General features: G+C 41.7%; 1 protein-coding gene across 3 annotated transcripts in view; it reads right to left on the reverse strand.

The window, feature by feature from the left end:
• The window catches only part of NAB1 (NGFI-A binding protein 1), a 48512-nt gene extending 31136 nt beyond the window's left edge, over window positions 1–17376 (reverse strand). For 2 of the 3 annotated variants that reach the window (XM_068967814.1, XM_068967812.1), the window contains exons 1-2: window positions 17312–17376; window positions 4069–4906 (exon numbers count right to left, since the gene is read on the reverse strand). In XM_068967814.1, the coding sequence (XP_068823915.1) occupies window positions 4069–4887 (819 nt within the window). In that variant the 5' untranslated portion in view covers window positions 4888–4906; window positions 17312–17376. Of the gene's footprint in view, window positions 1–4068; window positions 4907–17278 lie in introns of all 3 variants that reach the window. The other variant, XM_068967813.1, reaches the window with a different exon arrangement.
• Window positions 17377–20826: the final 3450 nt, after the last annotated feature.

Consider the following 20826-nt stretch of genomic DNA (forward strand, 5'->3'; position numbering starts at 1 on the left):
TACCAGGTTCCCTGATTTGACGATCCCCCTCTCTCAAAACTAAAACTGCTGGGCTTCTCTGACACTTTCAGCCTTGCTTCTCAACATTACGGTGGTAGCTGACCTAAACCTGGCACCCCTACGTATTCCATGGGCCTAGCTCCTTGTTTTTATAAAAACGAGAATTTTATGTACTTGTGAGTTGAAAATCATTTTTCTGGTACAGATAACTTCCTGATGTTCATCTACTTGTGACCTACTTGTGTGTCTTCAGAGACTAAAAGAATAGCGTCCACAGAATCTGTAACACTATACACAGGGTCAGAAATGCTACCAAAAGTGGATTAGGAATAAGTCATATTTTTCCTTATTTAGAAACTGAGGACAAACTAATATCCTTCTTTAGTCTTAGGAATTTAGAAAAACTCAAGTCTCTCTCTCTTTTTAAACAGTCAAAAAAAAAAAAAGTGAAATTATCACAATACCTAAACGGTACACTTGATGGTAGCTTCTTTAATTCCCTCAGAATTTCATAATTTCTACCAAACTCTTGGATGGTTCCTAGTTTGAAGAAAGTGCTCTGATGCACAAACTTCTATCCTAAAATATATTATAGGATCAGATTCACACACTTGACTTACAAATAATAAGTGGTCTAAGTTTCGTTTCAAAAACACAGGCCACATTTTCCAAAGCTACACCCCCACATCTCCGCCTACTAGCATTCATTTTGATTGTTTCCTTCTTTTGGGAAACCCACAATGGTCTCATTACTTAAATACCACCTGTGCCTATTTATTCAAAGAAGCAAAGTGCCCCTTAGGAAAAGTGAAGTGTGAAATAATTCATTTTGGATTTTTTAAAAGCAGGTTAGGAATTTTTTGAGTGAGATTGATAGGGTTTATTAAAGTCATCTCTTTAACATACTTTTGCTTTAATAAAAATACAAGTCCTTGACTGTGTTTCATCTGCCATATTTAAAAACTGTATGAAAGCTAGATTAAAGCATGAACCCGAGATTGCCAACATGTCTCACCCTTTGTTCCCTGTTATAGTAGCCTTCAGTAGATTCCTCTACATGGGGTCACAGGCAATGAGAGTGTCAAAGTGTAGCTGAATTATAACGCTGCTTGTGTTTTCTAGATCTGTCCACAAGTTCTTGCGACTTCATTATTGTATGCCAACAATACACAACAATTACACAAGGACATGCCCAAAGGAGAACAAATCAGAGTCCCTGAGACTAATTCTGCTAACCAATTCTCTCATATTAAGCATCAGCAGACATTCACATCTACAGTAATTTAAAAATATGAGATGGTGAAACTGCTGAAAAGAAGATTAATATATAAAAATCGGCCAGTGATAGTAATTTAAAAAGGAAACAATTTCATTTACAACTATATCCCCTTCATAGCTTACATATTCATGTATCTATACAAGCAAAATAAATGTAAATGTTTATAATACAAACATTTAATAAACACATATATAATACACAGTATTTGACCCAACAAGAAATGTTCAAAACTCTGAATAAAGAACTAAAAAATTACATTAGAATGAATATAGAAGAGCTAAGTAAATGCACATACTATGTTACTCTATGGGAGTTTTCACTATTGTAAATATATCATTTTCCTCCCAATTAATCTATACCTTTAGGGCATTTCTCATCAAACACCAACAGAAATTTTGGGGAAATTTGACAAATACACTAAAAATTTCATTTGAGAAGGAGAAATGTGTAAGATTACCTAAAAAAAAGAAGCTACAAAAGAATACTATTGAAGGGGCACTTGCCTTTCCATATATAAAATATACAGTAACTGAAGTAACTTTATACCAGTGAAGGAACAGAGAATTAGATAAATGAAATGACACAGGACAAGATCAATGACTATTACTATACAGAATTAAATTTCCACATGGCAACCAGTCTAAAAGGTCAAAGGACAAATGATAATATGGAAAAATATTTACACTCTAAGACAAAAAGTTAATATACTTACAATATAAAAAGTTTTTACCAATATTTTAAAGGTAAGACAACTCCAACATTAAAACAAAGGATATGACTATAAAATTGGATGTCTATTTACCATAAGAAAAGATGCTCTTCCTCAACAATGGAAGTTACTTTGAGCAATGAAAATTTTTCTTAGACTGACGAAAATTAAAAATGACAAAAGCAGTATTAGCAAGAGTGTGGAAAAATGGACACTTGCATATAATGATGAAGAAAATACAAACTGTTCTAGCTTTTTTAGAAGGCAATTAAGCACTATCTACTAAAATATTAAACCTACATATTCTTTGGGCCCATAATTTTACATGTTGGAATCTATTCCATTGCAAAACATGTACAAATCTGTAAAGGTGTATGTGTAGCATATTCATGTCTCACCACATGTAAAATTTTTTAAAAATGAAAACACATTAAGTGACATCAAAAAGTGAATGGTTAAGATAACAGCACATTCACACTGTGAAATGTAATTAACCCACAAACGAATACAGCAGCTCTATACGTAACTGCCTGAAAATATACCTAATGGTATACTGTACTTTGAGTATATTATTAAGTTTTTTAAAAAAGAATTTGGATAAGAGTGTCCAAAATATGACCCCACATTTGTATATGCAAAGAAAAGTACCTGGATGTTTACAGATTCAATTACTTCACATCTTTCTGTAGTAACTGAATACTTTTTCAGTGAGTATATACTATTTTCTGTGTTTAAGTACAAGTCTGTGGGGAATGATCTTATGTTTCTAACATGAAATACTGCATTCAACTGAACATTTTTTTCCAAGGAGAATTTATCTCTTTCGTCTAATGGATAAATGGCTATAAATTTTAGCTATCAAACAGCTTTTGTTTAAAAAAGGTAATTTTTTTTTGCTATACACGAATTTATTTTATTTTTTTGTTTTTTTAATTTTTATTTTGACTTTATTTTACTTTACAATACTGTAAAAAAGGTAATTTTGAAATGCACTTATTTTTCAAGCATTTATTGAGTACATTAGATTCTGAAGATATAAAAATTAATGAGATATAATTTCTGCCTTGAAGAATCCCGAAGTATACTATGAGGGACAGACCAATATATTAAAAAGTACAATATAGTGTTGAAGCTACTGTGATAGAAGTATGTACAGGGATGAAAATGGAAAGGAAAGGTCATTCTCCTTAGGGGAAAACACGCTATAAAAGACAAGCTCGTGCTTGAGTCTTAGATGATGTGCTGGCCAGACAGACAAGAAAAAGGGAGAAAATGTAAAAGAAATATACATACATGTATTCTTCTACTTAAGCAAAATATTTCTAGATAGACTGCTACAAAAATAAAATGAGGATTTTTAATATCAAACGTCACACCAAAACAACGTTCAAGGCTACAATAATTCTTCTAACATTCATCTCATAGCATTTTGTTTTCTATGCTAGCTAAAAATCACTTTAAGTTCTGGTTATTTTTTACAACTTTTTTTCCTAAAAAGTCTACAACAATGATTTTTAAGTTAGATTTTAAATTTCATTTTTAATTCTTAATTAAAAGATAAACTGCCTTCTAAATGCAGACTTTATGCTTTCCCTGGGGCTTCCCCGGTGGCTCAGAGGGTAAAGCGTCTGCCTGCAATGCAGGAGACCTGGGTTCAGTCCCTGGGTCGGGAAGATACCCTGGAGAAGGAAATGGCAACCCACTCCAGTATTCTTGCCTGGAGAATCCCACGGATGGAGGAGCCTGGTGGGCTACAGTCCACGGGGTCACAGAGAGTCGGACACGAGCGAGCGACTGAAACTGATAATATGCTGATATTATTATGCTTTCACTACTTAAACTGATATTATTCTAAGAGTCACTCTACACTACAATTTTAAAGTTAAACATGTTTGAATTCAACACAGAAATACCTTAACACAAGCAACATGGTCCATTTTCACCAAAGAGTTATATTTTGCTGAGCCTAAACGTCTTTAATCCAGGGAGTGTATTATCTCTGCTGTAAACTATTGCCAAGCTAATTTCTTTAAGAGACATGCACACCACATACACAGAAAGAAACATGTGGGCTCTTTACCTCGTGGAGTGTGAGGTGCTTCCCATCCTTCCTCTTCGAGTCAAATCTGCCGTATATTGCACTGTATTTTCGGATTTCCTCTTCTTTGTGTGGATCGTCATCACTCATCTCAAAGATGTGGCCAATCATCTTGGCCAACTTCTTGTTGGTTTTCAGCAGCTCTTTCACTTCATTCGAGTCACTTTTTGGCAGCGTGGGGGCCATCCGTTCCACACACTCGGCTACAGAGAGTGCAGCGGCAGCATCCAGCACCTCGCTGCTCTCTTTAGGGGAAGCCGGAGAGCCCAGGTCCGCTGGGGAGAGGCTGTGCTCGCTCTCGGTGCTGTGGTGGCCCTGCCAGAGCCGGGAGTCGCCGATAGCCTGCAGCGCTAAGCTCCCTGCCACGTCTGACTTCCCGGGCCCCAAGCTCTGCACACACGTGGTGGCAGCACACTTGGGGATTTTCAAATGAGGTTCTCGGGAACCGCTGTTCCTTTCATAGCTGCTGCAGGATATTCCCAGCCATGTTGGTGAGCCCTCTGGTAACTTATAGATGGGTATGCTACTGACAGGCAGAGACGTCAGTGGCTGATTGAAAAGGCCAGGGTTCGTAACCCAGTCTCTCAACGCCTTCTGCAGCCTTCTGACATGCAGGGGCTTGCTAGCCATGCCCACGAGCGCCATGATCTCCAAGAACTCCTCTTCTCCAGCTTCACAGAGTTGCTGGACATCATCACCACCTTGCTGGATAAAGGCATCAAAATAAGAAAGCAGGTTGGCTTTTTGTAATATTCTATACAGCTGCAACTCCCCCAGGGTCCTGGGTAAGGCTGCGGCCATCACTGTGGATGGGCTTAACCTGCAAAAAGAAGAGAGGAAACGCTCACCACACTTGCTAAAAAACTTCTTAAGCCTCTTGGTCAGACACTACAGGGTTTAAGATTGCAGTATGGGAAGAACAAAAAACAAGGAGCATCTGCACAGCAACTGACTGTTAAGGAAGCGTTCTATGCCGTGTGTGTGTGTGTGTGTGTGTGTGTGTGTGCACGTGCGCGCGCGTTTGTGTGCATGCACTCAGGCGTGTCTGACTCTTGGCGACCCACGGACTGTAGCTGCCAGGCTCCTCTGTCCATGGGATTTTCCAGGCAAGAATACTGGAGTGGTTTGCCATTTCCTACTCCAGGGGATCTTTCTGACCCAGGAATCGAACCGGAGTCTCTTGTGTCTCCTGCATTGGCAGCTGAATTCTTTACCACTGATACCATCTGGGAAGCCTCTCTCTATCTGTAAGTTACCTTACTCTCCTAACAATCATAATGATTAACAGTCAGTAATAGTTTCCATTTTAAAGGAAAAAAATATAAAGGCTCAAAGATCAGTAATCTGCCTGAGATCTCACAGGTAGCTAAATAGGTCTAGGGACTTAAGCCAAACATGGCTCACAGGGCTCTGTATGCTGTATTTTTGAGCATTCACTTTGCTGCTTCCATGGAGTGCACACAGAGGAGAAGCGAAGGGTAACAAACTTCTGAAGGAGGTAAGTACACTCTGCTACCACACATGCACTGAATACTTGTCAGACAGTATGATAAACAGGCACTTAACATTATGTCTCCTCCTCACAACAGCCCTGTGAGATAGGTATAGTTAGTTCCTATCTTATAAAGAAAAAGTAGTAAGATTAGTCTGGCAGGCAGATGAGTGATTTCAGTATGAACTAGAATAAATAAGATACTAGGTGGTATATTTAGGAATGGAGAAAAAAGAGGCAGGAAAAATTCAGACAAATAAATGGCAAGACTTGGTGATCACTTAGGTGTAAGTGATGAAAGAGAGGAAACGGTTACCATTTTTTAGAAACACTTCCGGTGGTTCTAGAAAGAGACTAATAGGTGACTATGGGATTACCTATGCGAGAGTCTAGAACTGCAACAGGCATCAGGGATACAGAAAATTAGGGATGTTGGAATTCTCTTTCAAACACACGGCACTTGAGAATGTGGTACAAGGCATAATGCTGAAGCAGAGCGGTCCTGTTTGCAAAATAACAGCATGGAACCCAAGTTTGTCTCAGGGTTCAAGAGAGAGGATGAAGCCAGTGGGTGTGGAAGAGCCCAAGACAGAGCCAAGGAAGTTATACTTCTAGAGCCCAAGGAAGGCAGAGAAGTCTCCCTTTCAAGAGACAGAACAAGACCCAGCAAAGCACTTCTTGACCTCTTAGCAGTTTTACTTAAAAGTCATTCACAGTTGCCTGGAGACCTCCCACATACATAGAGGAGCTGGCCAAGTACTTCCCTTTAAGAGAAACAAACCTGTAATCAATGCACCTTTACGATTAAAAGGCTCCTCCAGCCCTCTATAGCAAAAATTATAGAAAGCCAAAAGAATACATACATTGGAAGAAGATGCAAGTACACTCTCAACTCAGGAAAGTCAGGAACAATTGTTAACTGGGAGATTCCGCAAGCTGCGGAACACTGGGAACAGCCCTGAAGGCCAGATCAACAAATCTGGGGCTTCTGCTTTACATCATGGGCCAGGCTGCTACACAAAACTCCAGTCTCAGTCATCCCATCCAAGGAGAATGCACTTCCCTATCACCTTAAGGACTGACTCCTGGGAAACCCCAACTCCTGGAACCCCTGTGTCATCCACAATCTGCTCTCATCAACTTCTGACCTCCGCAAATTTTATGGCTCTTTGTTAAGTCATGACCTGATGACTTCCCAAGGTATATATTTAAAAAAAAAAAATTCAATTTGGTCCCACTAAACGTCTGCTGACAGCCAGGAAATCACTTGGGGGAGCTTCTGAAAAATATAATTCCCTAGGGTTGCATCTCAGAAGACTCTTGTGATTTGGCAAACCTGGCAAACTACACTGGAAGATCCCCAGTTAGTGTACCCCTTGGGCACCACAGACTCTTACAGCTTCTGAGACCACCTTTGGGTTCATGTCATGTTAGTTCTCTGGATAAAAACATTTCTGCACCTTCTGAATCATTCATAAGAGGATTTGTTTTGTCCTCCCACATAAAAGGGAGACTTCTGAGGGAGAGAATTCATCATCCAGCTGGACACTAACCCATAAAAACAAGCTCTGGGGAGTTACAGACACAAGTTCAAGTCTATATTGAACAACATTATACCAAATAGAAGGGTTTCTAGAAAGCGTATGAGATAGAGGGAGGGGTCTCGCTCAGTCGTGTCCGACTCTTTGCGACCGCATGGGCTGTAGCCTACATGGACAGGCTCCTCTGTCCATGGGATTTTCCAGGCAATAGTCCTGGAGTGGGTTGCCATTTCCTTCTCCAGGGGATCTTCCCAATCCAGGGATCGAACCCGGGTCTCCCGCACTGTAGACAGACGCTTTACCGTCTGAGCCACCAGGTAAGTCATGAGATAGAGGGAAGGAAACCCATTTTCCCTTCATACACTTAATGCAGTAATTCCACAAGCTTTCAACTCCAGAGTATACACGCACAAAAATATTTATCAGTTCAGTCGCTCGGTCGTGTCTGACTCCTTGCAACCTCATGAAGTACAGCACGCCAGGCCTCCCTGTCCATCACCAACTCCCAGAGTTCACCCAAACCCATGTCCATCGAGTCAATGATGCCATCCAGCCATCTCATCCTCTGTCCTCCCCTTCTCCTCCTGCCCCCAATCCCTCCCAGCATCAGTCTTTTCCAATGAGTCAACTCTTCACATGAGGTGGCCAAAGTACTGGAGTTTCAGCTTTAGCATCATTCCTTCCAAAGAAATCCCAGGGCTGATCTCCTTCAGAATGGACTGGCTGGATCTCCTTGCAGTCCAAGGGACTCTCAAGAGTCTTCTCCAACACCACAGTTCAAAAGTATCAATTCTTCGGCGCTCAGCCTTCTTCACAGTCCAACTCTCACATCCGTACATGACTACTGGAAAAACCATAGCCTTGACTAGACTGACCTTTGTTGGCAAAGTAATGTCTCTGCTTTTGAATATGCTATCTAGGTTGGTCATAACTTTCCTTCCAAGGAGTAAGCGTCTTTTAATTTCATGGCTGCAATCACCATCTGCAGTGATTTTGGAGCCCCAAAAAATAAAGTCTGGCACTGTTTCCACTGTTTCCCCATCTATTTCTCATGAAGTGATGGGACCAGATACCATGATCGTAGTTTTCTGAATGTTGAGCTTTAAGCCATGTTGAGCTGGCTTCCCTGGTGGCTCAGATGGTAAAGCGTCTGCCTGCAATGCAGGAGACCTGGGTTTGATTCCTGGGTCAGGAAGACCCCCTGGAAAAGGAAATGGCAATCCACTCCAGCACTCTTGCCTGGAAAATCCCACGGACGGAGGAGCCTGATAGGCTACAGTCCATGGGGTCGCAAAGAGTCGGACACGACTGAGCGACTTCACTTTCACTTTAAGTCACACACACACATAAATATGTATGTATGCACATACACATGTGAAAAAAGCTTGTGAAAGCTTTTTTATAAGAGGGCTGTAACCTTGCAAGATTCTTGGTGTCATCAATGACCTCACCATCTATACTCCCCCAAATTATGGAGTGAACTAAAAATTACCTGAGAAAATCTAGAACAGCGTTCTTGAATCTTAAGAGCAATAAAAAGAATATATCGTGGACAAATTTTAAGAGAAATTTAAGAAAAAGAGAACTCAAAACACAAACTTAGGCTTTATTCTTCTGAGATAGGCAATGGTTTTAGAAAATATTAATTTTCATCCTTTCTCATCTTTACCCAGAAAAAAAAGGAACGCCCCCCCCCCCCAGTTTCCTAGGAGAAAGCTCTTATGTTCCAGTAAGAAAGTAGTTACCATTATAACATCTCCACAAGGACTGACAAGACCAAGTGTACATTTCCAAAGTCAAGACACCAGATGAAAGATAAATAAGCGAACTATTTAGAGTCCCAGGAGACTTGCTAAAGGCCCACACTTACTGCTGGGAAAGGAGTTTTCTCCCTAAGCTTTTTGCTTTAAGAGCACGTTTCAGTTTCTCATAAAGCCTGTTGTGATCATTTAAACACCCACCACTTCATACATTAACTTAATTTGATTTAAAAGAAAATTTTTATAAGACAAGATTTTCTGTTTTTACAAATTCTGTATCTATTCATGCTTCAACATGAAGGTCAAATAAATCAAATGAAAGCTGCATCTCTCCAATCGGAAGTGAATACAGAAGGATTCTAATACAATGCAACATAACATAGGCAGCTAACAGCACAGCAAGTCTACTCAGCTGAAAACTCCAGTTACCTGGCCTTTGCAAGAGATGCTGGAACAACCATGCTGAGTCTGACCTTTTTATGAATTCCACAATTAAGAGAAATCAGTTATCCATTTTTACTGCATTCAAAAGCTAAACCAAAGGCCTGCTGCCTATATACAGCAAACCTCCACTTGCACCAGCTTAAATGTACTTCAGTCCAGTTAGTCCCAAAGGAAGAGGAATAAAACAGTGGATTCATTTAAGGCCATTTGTTGTTGTTTGCTATTCAGTGATCTATTTTAAATGGTAATAATTTGTTCCAGAACCTTTTAACAACAAGCTCACTTTGGCTCCTTCTGGGATAGGATCAGTCATCTGCCAAGATTTAAACTATGCTAAGTGAAGTAAGGAGCTGGTTTGGCTCCAAAAACTTTACTGGTCAACTCCTGCTTTGTCCTTGAACTGTAACACAGAACTTAGTATAAATATGGGAAACAAAATTTCTCTTTCTCCAAGCTGGGATGTGGAGATTTAGGGTAAGACAGAGGTCTTTAATGGTCACAAGGAAAAAAGGAAAACCATTCCTTCAAACCTGCCTCAATCTAGTCCAAGAAGCTTCAGCCTGCCTTCTGTCCCAGCTCCTCCATCAAAGCTCCCAAGTAACTACTGAGTGATCACCAGCTTTTCTCTTGAACCTCTCTGCAGTTTGACATCACTCTTTGAAACGCTCTTCACCTGACTTTTTACTATGTTATGCTGCCTTCCCTTACTCTAACTGCAGGAATTCTCCAAATTTTTATATTAGATCCCATTTCTACTCTCTTTCCATATTCTCTCCTGATGATCTCCGTCCACTCCTAGGCTTCATTGTTACCTATAGCAGACTGACCTCCAAACCTGCATCTGTAGCTTGGACCAGTGGTTCATGGAGTCACTGCCAGTTGCTCTCAAATCCAAACGCACACCAAACACTGACTTACACATATACATCTACTTTGCAAAGTTAAAAACAAAACAAAAAAAACTTTGTGATTTAATAAAATCTCACTCTCTTTTAATAGTGTGATCAAATTCAAGTTGTCATTGTAAGTATTCTCTATTGATGAAACACTAAAAGCAAAATTAATGAGTGCTTGCTTTTTTTTTTTTTAATTTAGAAAGTGGTCTTCAAACCTGAAAACTGTAAGAACCCAAACTGTTTTTCTGATAATTCAGCATTTCACATGGAGGCTGTCAAACTTCTCAAATCTGGTAAGCTCAAAAGCAAGTATGCGCTATCATTTTCCTCCCTTCGTCCAGATTCCCAAATCCTCTCTTCCCAACTCTCACTACTCTTTCAGTTTTCTGGATTAATAAAAGGATTTGATTTTTAAAAAATTTTATTGTGATAGTTAATATATAATATTATACAAAAGATTCAGGTGTACAATATAACGATTCACAATTTTTAAAGGTCATATTTCTTTTCTGGGCTTCCCTTGTGGCTCAGCTGATAAAGAATCTGCCCGCAATGCAGGAAGACCCCCTGGAGAAAGGATAGGCTACCCGCTCCAGTATTCATGGGCTTCCCTGGTGGCTCAGACAGTCTGGCAATGCGGGAGACATGGGTTTGATCCCTTCCAGGGTTAGGAAGATCCCTGGAGGAGGGCATGGCAACCCACTCCAGTATTCTTGCCTGGAGAATCCCATGGACACAGGAGCTTGGCAGGCTACAGTCCATGGAGTGGCAAAGAGCTGGACACAACTAAGCGCAGCACGGCATTTCTTTTATAGTCATTATAAAATATCGGCTCTATCTCCTGTGCTGCACAATACATCCTTGCAGCTTCTTTATTCTATACACAGTAGTCTGCACCTCTTGATCCCTTACTCCTATCTTGCCCGTCCGTTTTTCCCTTTTCCAGGTGGTAATCACTAGTTTGTTCTATATTTGTGAGTCTCTTTCTTTTCTGTTATATTCACTAGATTTGTAAAACTCCACATGTAAGTGATATTATATAGTATTTGTCATTCTCTGCCTCAACACCATCCAGTTCTATCCATGTTGTTGCAAACGGTAGAATTTCTTTTTTATGGCCGAATAATATTCCAGTGTGTGTGTATCGTCTTTACCCCCTCATGCTTTTGTTTTCCTCTTCCTTCTTCAAATCGACATGTCCTTAGGCCCCATCACCAACCTTTTTCTCTGCCTCAAAAGCACCTAATTCTGATTTTCCCCTTGCTTTCTCACCCCAACTTTGAAAACAGCCTCCTCACCTTCAAAATATGCCATAATGAAATGTCGACTTCATCATCCTAAAGTACAGATGTGGCTCTTTACTCACTTATGCAAATTTCCCCACTGGATGGAGGAAAAAATCCAAACAACTCATACAGGTATCCTAGACCTATCCATTTGCCTCTGTAGCCCTTAACCTTCCCTGATGCTTGTGCCAAACACTGGACTTGGCTCCAGCGGTTCTTCACAGACAGTTAAGAACCAGGAGACAGAGAAGTAAGCTCACACTCAAACACTATGCTAAATATTAAACATAGGGAGCCATGGAACAGAGAAGCACACTTACATGGCTCTGTAGAACAGATTCCCTCAGGCTTTAAGCTCCCTGATGGCAGGAGAAGCTCATGGTTTAGCAGTAAGAACCCGCCTGCCAATCAACGCAGGAGAGGTGGGTTTGGTCCTTGGGTCAGGAAGATCCCCTGCAGGAGGGCATGACAACCGCTCCAGTATTCTTGCCTTGGACAGAGGAGCCTGGAGGGCTAGTTCATAGGGTTGCAAAGTCTGACACAAATGAAGTAACTCAGCATGCAAGATGTAGGGACTAGAGTCTCATTCAGCTGTTATCCCTCTCTAATCTAAGTATTCAAAGAGGAATAACATCTCTGTTAAAAACTTCTGTTGAATGAAACCAAATATTTGAGTCAGACTCTTGATTACAGCCTCCTTTTATGTATCAGGGCTTCCCCAGTAGCTCATCTGGTAAAGAATCTGCCTGCAATGCAGGAGACCCCGGTTTGATTCCTGTGTCTGGAAGATCCGCTGGAGGATGGATAGGCTACCCACTCCAGTATTCCTGGGCCTCCCTTGTGGCTCAGCTGGTAAAGAATCCGCCTATAATGCGGGAGACCTGGATTCGACCCTGGGTTGGGAATATACCCTGGAGATGGGAAAGGCTACCCACTCCAGTATTCTGGCCTGGACAATTCATGGACTGTACAGTCCATGGGGTCGCAAAGAGTCGGACACGACTGAGGGACTTTCACTTTGTATTCCAAAAGGGATTTCCTCTGTGTTAACTGGTGTCCAATCTAGTAAGAGCCCATCCTGCTACTTTACCTCCCATCTTTCTCATTCCCTCATCCTCAGTACTTCCCCTTTAATTACATGGTGGATTCCCATAAGATGGCCAGATGAGCTCCCTTTACCAGAATACATCATTATTAGCCTAGCCCCAACAGCAGCATTTTAAGAAATCAGTTTCAATTATGAGAGATCCTAGGTCTTTTCCCTCTTGATTTCTATGAATTAAAATGTCACCTCCAGATAACAAATATCAATCTTATTAATGATCATTAGATTCAAATGGATTCACAAACACCCTCTTCATGATGCAGGAAATATACAAATGTATATACACACTTCTGTGAAGTCTACCGCATTCCAAAGAAGAGACTCTTCCAGTAGTGGGTAGAAACCAAGGGCAAAATTCTAGTAAAATCTGACTTATGCAGAGGACTATCAATTCCTGCCTTCCAACACAGCCTGAAAGTTTTACTGTGAAATTATCTAAGTTGTCACCAATCTCTTCCAGACTTCGAAAAAAAAAATGTGAAAATATTTGGGAAGAGTTAGCTCACGAGTCATTTACAGGTTAAGGTGAATTAGTTCCACGAGATTGTTTTCCTCTAACACCGAGATGAGATCGGGTACACACTAAGGGAATGAAAGGTAGAGACAGGAAATGGCAAGGAAGGAAATAGGAAATCTGAAGCGTACGGCTATATTTAAAACCTCTCAGGTATAGGCAGCTTTGGGAGAATGTAGCCTTAAGGTACGGTTTCTCTGGTTGCTCGGATGCTAAAGAATCTGCCTGCGATGCAGGAGACAAGGTTTGATTTCTGGAAGACCCCTTGGAGAAGCGAATGGCTACCCACTCCAGTATTCTTGCCTGAAGAATTCCATGGATGGAGGAGCCTGGCGGGCTATAGTCCGCAGGGTCGCAAAAAGTTGGACATGACTGAGTGACTAACCACACACAGCCTGACGGTATAGGAGTCTGGGGAGAGGGTGCAATGGGTACTTTACAGGTTGAGATTGAAAAGACAAGCCAGAATCTGGACGACCCTTAAGCCTAGGAGTGAATTATTCAAATTCTATTTTCCTAATCCCAGAACTCAACCTAAAATAACTAAGTGTGGCTTAGTTACATCATGGGTTATTTAAGATTGCAGGGTGGTCCAGGTACTAACTCCTATCTACGCGTTTCAAGTATCAAAGGATTTAACTAGGCATATTTATTATTAAGCATTCAGGAATATATCTTAAGGCAAGATATTTTTGAGAAACCAACATAATACTGTAAAGCAATTATCCTCCAGTTAAAAATAAATTTTTTAAAGAGCCAAAAAAAAGATATTTTTGGATCTTATTACTGTAATATCTATGAATTAAACATATATCTTCTAATACATTAACAATAATTTAGCAAACTTAAAATGTTCTCGCCTGATTTTTTTTTTCTGAACTCTGAATGAAGCTGGAAAATATTTCGTATAAATCTCTTAAAATTTTAATTTTTCAAGGTGTAAGCTTAAATTTATCAGTATTAGGAAAATCATTTATTTCTTGCAATTAAATAATAAGTATGCCTTAACTGTGAGAACAACAGGTAAACACTAGTACTTCATATAATATGACTGGAAATTCTTCAATCAACTAACAGTCAAGTTAGTCACCAAACATTAAGTGCCATCTGAGCATGCGGTGTGCACACAGTACATACAAAATTTTATTTATTTCAGAAATTCCTCTTTAAAAATTATTAAATTAACATACACTACAACTTCAGATGCAACTCTCTAAATACAATGTATTGATAAATGACAAACTATTTGAAAGCTTAATGGTATATTTTAGGTGTGAGAATTCTGACAAGGATTACTATTTTTTCCCCAACATCAACTTCTCTAACATCAACTTCCCACTTGTTTCATTGTTAAGTTTAAGAGAGTATATTCTACTATTGTACTAGTTATTGAAAATGTCAGATCAAAAGGCAAATTTGCATTTAATATAATAACTGTACTATTCTTCATTCTACTAAAAGGAATGAACGAAACAGTTAAAACTAAATCCAAAGCAAAGGGGCTAGGAACCTTATATTAAGCTTAAGTGGGCATCATTTATTCCTTATTGTTTTTAATAAATTTTACAAAATATGCATACAAAGACGATTATACGAAGGAAGATCTTAACCTGTTCAAAAAGTATTATAAGATGGTCATTTCCGTGGAAGTAACATAAAATGTATCATACTTCTGTGGTATCCAGAATACGGCTTCACATTTAAGGGTAAATTTTACAAAGCTTTTATTCCCAATAATGTACATGCATAGCATCAACAAAAACAATTAGACTTATAATGGACCAGACGAAGCCCAAGTATTAGGACAGAGTCTAGGTTAACAGACACAAAAACCTGACATACTTCTGTTGCCATGCAACCATTTTTTACTTTAAATATTTAAAGTTCATGCAATAAATTCTTCAAAGGTCTCTGCCACTTTGTCATACACTATAATTTTTTTCTTTCAAAACAGCCATGGTACAAATCCCCAAAATCCTTCATAATAAGCCAATATGCTCTTCAAATGTGATTAAAAGAAAATACCTAATGCTTTAACTGATTCTCCAAATAACAAGGAGAATGGAAATATATTAATTTTCTACAGGGAAATGGATGTTACTAGTCAACAAAAAAGGAAAAATTTTCATTAATTTAACCGAGATTATTTAATTTTGTTCATTCTCAAACAAGGAAAGATATATTCACTGGATATAGCAAATTACTTATTAGCTATATAAGCTCACTAAATTTCCTTGTATCAGCTACAGTATTCCTAAGGATTTCCGTCACGTTCGCTACATCCATAATTAGCAGGAAGAATGAAATCAAAATCTACAACGCCTCAATGTTTTTATTATTATCACTGATTTACTCACACATAATAGGAAATCACCAGAGGCAAGGAAAACAAAATTTTCCTAATACCAGGCTGACATATTAACTTCTGTGCAAGCTGCTAAAAATAATAAAATTAAAACGAGAAACCTTCCACTGGTTCTTTGGTATTTTCTTTCATGACCTGATTTCCCAATAACTTTAATACCCAAACAGAAATAAAGTAGGCTGACCTTGCAGATATATATAAACTCTCAAGAGAATCCTGCTGCTCACTCAGTCGTGCCCAACCCTTTGTGACCCCATGGACTGTAGCCACCAGGCTCCTCTGTCCGTGGGATTCTCGAGGCAAGAATACTGGAGTGGGTTGCCATTTCCTTCTCCAAAGAGAATCCTAACATGCACAATAATACCTACAAGGAGAACATAATTCTTAAAACTTAACGAAAAGATAGTATTAAATGTTTCAAGTACTGGAAAATGGAGGAAAAGGATACCCCTGAATCTAAGAGACACTTTTACTGGCCCTTAGGCTGGACTAGAAGCAGCTTTTTAAGGTCTTCTGGAAAACATCAGCTCCCATCCAAAACAGAGAAAGCAAATCCTATGCATCTTTTCTCCCACTATCCCTTCTTAAAACCCACACATAAATTCCGACATGTCACAATCTGGTATGGTTTACAGGGAAATTTTTCAAAAAAGTGAAAATCAAAGAAGGTATTTCATTATGTGCACACTTCTCCAACAAAACAGCCTAGCATTTCCTACGTGACTAATCTTTTTAAAATTCTGTTTCACTGTTCCTATGCAATCTAATATTATCTATTAAAACTGCCAAAATATTTTTAAACAAGATCTGAGTATTTCCCTCTCAGCTCTGATCTTTGCACTCCTTAAGTTTGCAGACATGTCACTGGCAAACCAATTAGTAGTGACAGGTTACTCCAAACCAACTCTTTCTGAAGGAAATTTTAAATTGACAGCTACCCCCAAATTTTCTCTGCCTCCCGAATCTCTCTGAGTGAGGAATTAAGTATATGCAAGTCAAGGATTTCTCCTCATCACCTGCTGCAAAACTTGGTCTGCAGAACCTATAAATGCATATTCCAATTCAATTATCCTTTCGCCCAAGATCTTACAAAATTTAGGCTCACTCGAAGTGTCCTTTCACATCTTGAGCCTTGTGAACCGCGAAGTTGCAGTCCGAAAGCATTTGACTGCACTCGCACCGTTTCTCCATAAATAAGGTCACAGACTTCTGCATCCAAGGCTTGTATGTCCCACATGTGTTGGCAAATTCCATACTCGGCCTTAGCGAGCACAAATGAGTCTCTCGCTTCCATCTCACCTCGATGCCAAGTTTCTGTAAGCCACTTTCAAGCAAAACTCTCCTTCCGCCTTTAAAAAGAAAACGACTACATTCCGAAAGAGAGGATACTCAGGACGAAAATTAAGACTCTAAAGTAAACAAACCAACAAAAAGACTCTGCCTCTGCGGAAAGAGGCTGCAAAACTCCGGGGCCGGCGCGCGCTCCCACCGCGCACAACCCACGAGCGCTCCGCGCCGCGCGCGACGGCCAAAGCCGGGTCGGAAAAGTGGACGCCGCATCCCCGGCTTCCTGGGAGCGGAACGCACAGGTCGGCCCCGCGGCCCGGCTCGCCCTCTTCTTGCTGCCCCTGCGCACCGATTCTCTCCGGGAATCGTCCACAGGAGCCCGAGGCCGCCCTCTCCTTCCGGCGGCGGCCGCGCCGGGCCCGCGGCCCTGGACGCCCGCCCCCCAAGTGCCGGCGCAGCCCGGAGACCCCGCCGCCCCAAGTTCGCCCGAGCACTGAGGCACCTGGCACTTGGCGGACAGCGAGTCGGTACGTACTCGGCCAGCTGCTGCAGCGGTCTTGGCGCGCTCTCCCCAGAGGACGCCTCAGCCCCAACTCCGAAGTGGCGGCCCCCGGCTCGGTCTCCTCGGTCGGCTGCGGCGGCCGGGACGCCCCCGCTCCCATCGAGGGGGGGAAGGGAAGGTGGTGGGCGCGCTCTCCCTACTCCCCCGCTCCAGCTCGGGCCCGCGGCTCCTTCCCGCCCGCCAGCCCCGACGGCACTCGCTCGGCCGCGGTGGCAGCGGCGGCGGCTCCTCCCGACTCCGGCGCGCGGGCGGCTGAGGCGGCGGCACCTCCCCCGCCGCGCCCTCCCCCCTACTCCCCTCCCCGCCCCTCCCCTCGCGCGCGGCACCCCCTCCCCCGCCCGCCTCCGCCGCCTCCACCCCCCGCGCGCTGTCACGCTGGGAGATTCCGCTCTTGCTACATGCGCCGCTCCGGCTCCCGCCCACGCGCGGCCGAGTGACGCAGATACCGGCGTGGGCCGCCGCGGGGCGGGGGCGGGGGCGGCGGCCGCCGGGGCCCGGGCTCGGCCTCTTCCCGCCGCCCCCGCCCCGCGGAACCCGGAGGGCGGCCCATTCACGCGGCAGCTGGGAGGAACCAAAAGGGCGCCTGGGAGGGGGCGGCTCCCGCGAGCCCGGCGGGGGGAAGGGGCGGGAAGGAAGAAGGCGGGGGCGGCGGGCAGGAGAGAGGGGAAGCTTGCCAGCTGCCGGGTGCACTGGGAAGGTTTGCAATTTAAAAAAAAATTGTTTAATGTGTGAGGTTCCCAATATAGTATTTCAAAGAGCACGCCCCGCCAAATCCAACATCCCCCGGGAGGCTGACTTTAGAAAAAATAGCACGCTTGCCCACTGATCTGGGTGCCTGGCTCGCCCCGCCCCCGCCGGCCCGAGGCCCGGGGCCAGGTGCCGCCTCCCCCCCACCCCCGGGTCGGCCGGCCCCCGGGTCCTGCGGGAAGTTGGCTGCGGCCGCGAAGCCGGGGGCGACGGGGGAGGGTTGGCAGGTGCGCGGGGCTGGAAGAGAAACTGGCAGTCCTTGTGAATCTCTGCTTCGCCCATCTTGCCCCCTCCCCACCACCGACCTGGCATAGGAAAGTGGGAAGGAATGGGAACCCACGAATCCGAAGTGCGGCTTTGACAACTGTCTGGCTTGCTGGGTAGCTTCATTCCAACCTTGTCAACTCTCCTGAAAACCTACCTGTTATTTATTTCACTGGTTAATATTTTCTATTTCCATGGTGTAAAAATCTGAGGCGCTAGAACAGCCCTGGGATGTGTTAAAATTGAGCTCCCAGGGCACGCTGTAGAATTTTTTAATTTGGTTTGCGTGAACTTTTTCTAACCAAAGAAAAGTATTAAAACACCTCCAAAAATGTACTTAAACTATTGCCAAAAAATTCGGAAATTTGTTTTAGAATCTATTTTTCCTTTCTTTGCAAAAATGGGACAAGGGAAGAATTCCTCGAATTTTAAGATTGTGTTATTGAAGGCTAGAGAGCGTTTAGTAAATATAAAACGACTGCAAATACAGGTAAAATTACGTTTTCATGTTCATATACAAACTCGGTTTTATAGGAGGCCATTCCCACATCCTGGCTGGCCTCCCAGAGTGTGCCTACTTTGCTGACGGCTATACAAGGCATTCTTTGAGATGGGAAATTCTTCATACCACATCTTTATGTTGCAGCAATGGATGGGCTGATAACACTGAAAGAAAAAGACCTTATTAAAGTACTGAACCTTTTTCTTTTTGCAAAAGCTTGTTATAGGAAGGAGTAATGTCACAATGGGATATATATAATTAAATCTCCTGTATTAGTGGAAGGTTCTGTCAGGAATAGTTGTGTTACTGTATCATATGAATAAGCATGCTTCCTTGAATTTTTCTTCAATTGAAGAATCACTACTGGAAGTGTGTCTTAGTCTCATTGTCTCAGATTTGCAGTTTTGGACCCTGTTCTAAAGAGAAAGTTAACATGGGTTGTAATAAAAACAACTTCTTGGAAAGATACAGGTAAAGATATAGGTTAAATTTGTTCAGTTTTCAAATGAACAAATGAAATCTGCATGATTGTTTTCTTCCAGTTCCCCTCTGGAATCTTGGTGTTTTGCACACATTACTGGTTCTGAACAGCTAGGGAAAAATAATTTACTTACGTAAAGGTGTACAATCAGTGATTCATCAGTCATGAAATGAGTAGTCTTACCTGAACTGTTGAGCCTCCCAGTAGAATTGTTTCCAGAGTTGGAAGAAATGACATGAAATCCTCTTCCCAAACTTGTAACTCTGGCCAACATAGAATACAATGCTGAAAAGGAAATGTGTCAGGGCAGATGCATTTTCTTCTAACTTGTAACTGGTTATTTCTACAGTTAAACATGGAAGTCTCTCCTTGTTTGTTTTCTGAGCACATTTAGATAGTATGTTCTTCCCACATTAAGAATGGCATTTTTGGCCCACTTTGCATTGCTTTAAACACCCATGATGCTGAGGGAAATGGTGGGAGGAAGGAAAATGAAGAAAAGAAAATATTTTAAGCTTTTAGCATCCAATTCTGTATGTCTGTATGACAACACTGTAGTTAATATGGCTGTTCAAAAACAGAGTTGAGACATTCACCTGTATCTGAGACAACTCAGATAAAGAAGCATTGATCTAAATAAATTCACCTCCTTACCATTTTCTTTGCTAGTGCCACCTTGACATCTCCCTCACAAAACACAGTCTCCTCCCATGCCCAGGCCCTGGTAGTTTGTTAAGGAAAAGCATTCCATCCCGTAAGGTAATAATTCTGGTTTCGTATTATTCTATATTCCATTCTATTCTGTAAGTATGTTTTACACATCTGTTGAATTCAGTAAATGTATGTTTAATAGGATCTTAAAAAGTGATTATTAGGATGATGATTGCATTTGCAAAAATAAGGAATTTTTGGACAAAAAAATTTCTGCATTGTGAAACTAAAGTTTTGAATAAAAAATGATGTAGAAAGTTGGTAGTGGTTCTGACATTAGAATGAAAACTTCCCTGGAAGAGCATTACTCAGTTACTTTTAGAAAGATTCCTTTAAAATGCTTCAGTGATTCAAAACAACAGAACAAATGATTTTAGATGTTCTTAGAGGAAAGAAGGAATAACATGGCTTATGACCAATAAGGTCTGAGATACTGTATAATTTTATCCTCTTTTTCTTCTGCGGTTGCCTGAGAACAATTACACTGTTGTTTAGTTGCTCAGTCATGTCCGACTCTTTTGCAACCACATGGACTGTAGCCCACCAGGCTCCTCTGTCCATGGGATTTCCCAGGCGGGAATACTGGAATGGGTTGCCATTTTCTTCTCCAGGGGATCTTCCTGACCCAGAGGTCAAACCCTCAACTCCTGCACTGCAGGCAGATTCTTTACCTCTCAGCCCCCAGGGAAGCCCAGAACCATTTCATACCTAACTAATCTTCTACTCTATGTGGTGGTGGCCCTACAGTTAACTTGAGTTGTGTGTAATATTCATATTATCAGA

Source organism: Capricornis sumatraensis, chromosome 3 (assembly GCF_032405125.1).
Source record: "Capricornis sumatraensis isolate serow.1 chromosome 3, serow.2, whole genome shotgun sequence".
Classification (NCBI taxonomy): domain Eukaryota; kingdom Metazoa; phylum Chordata; class Mammalia; order Artiodactyla; family Bovidae; genus Capricornis; species Capricornis sumatraensis.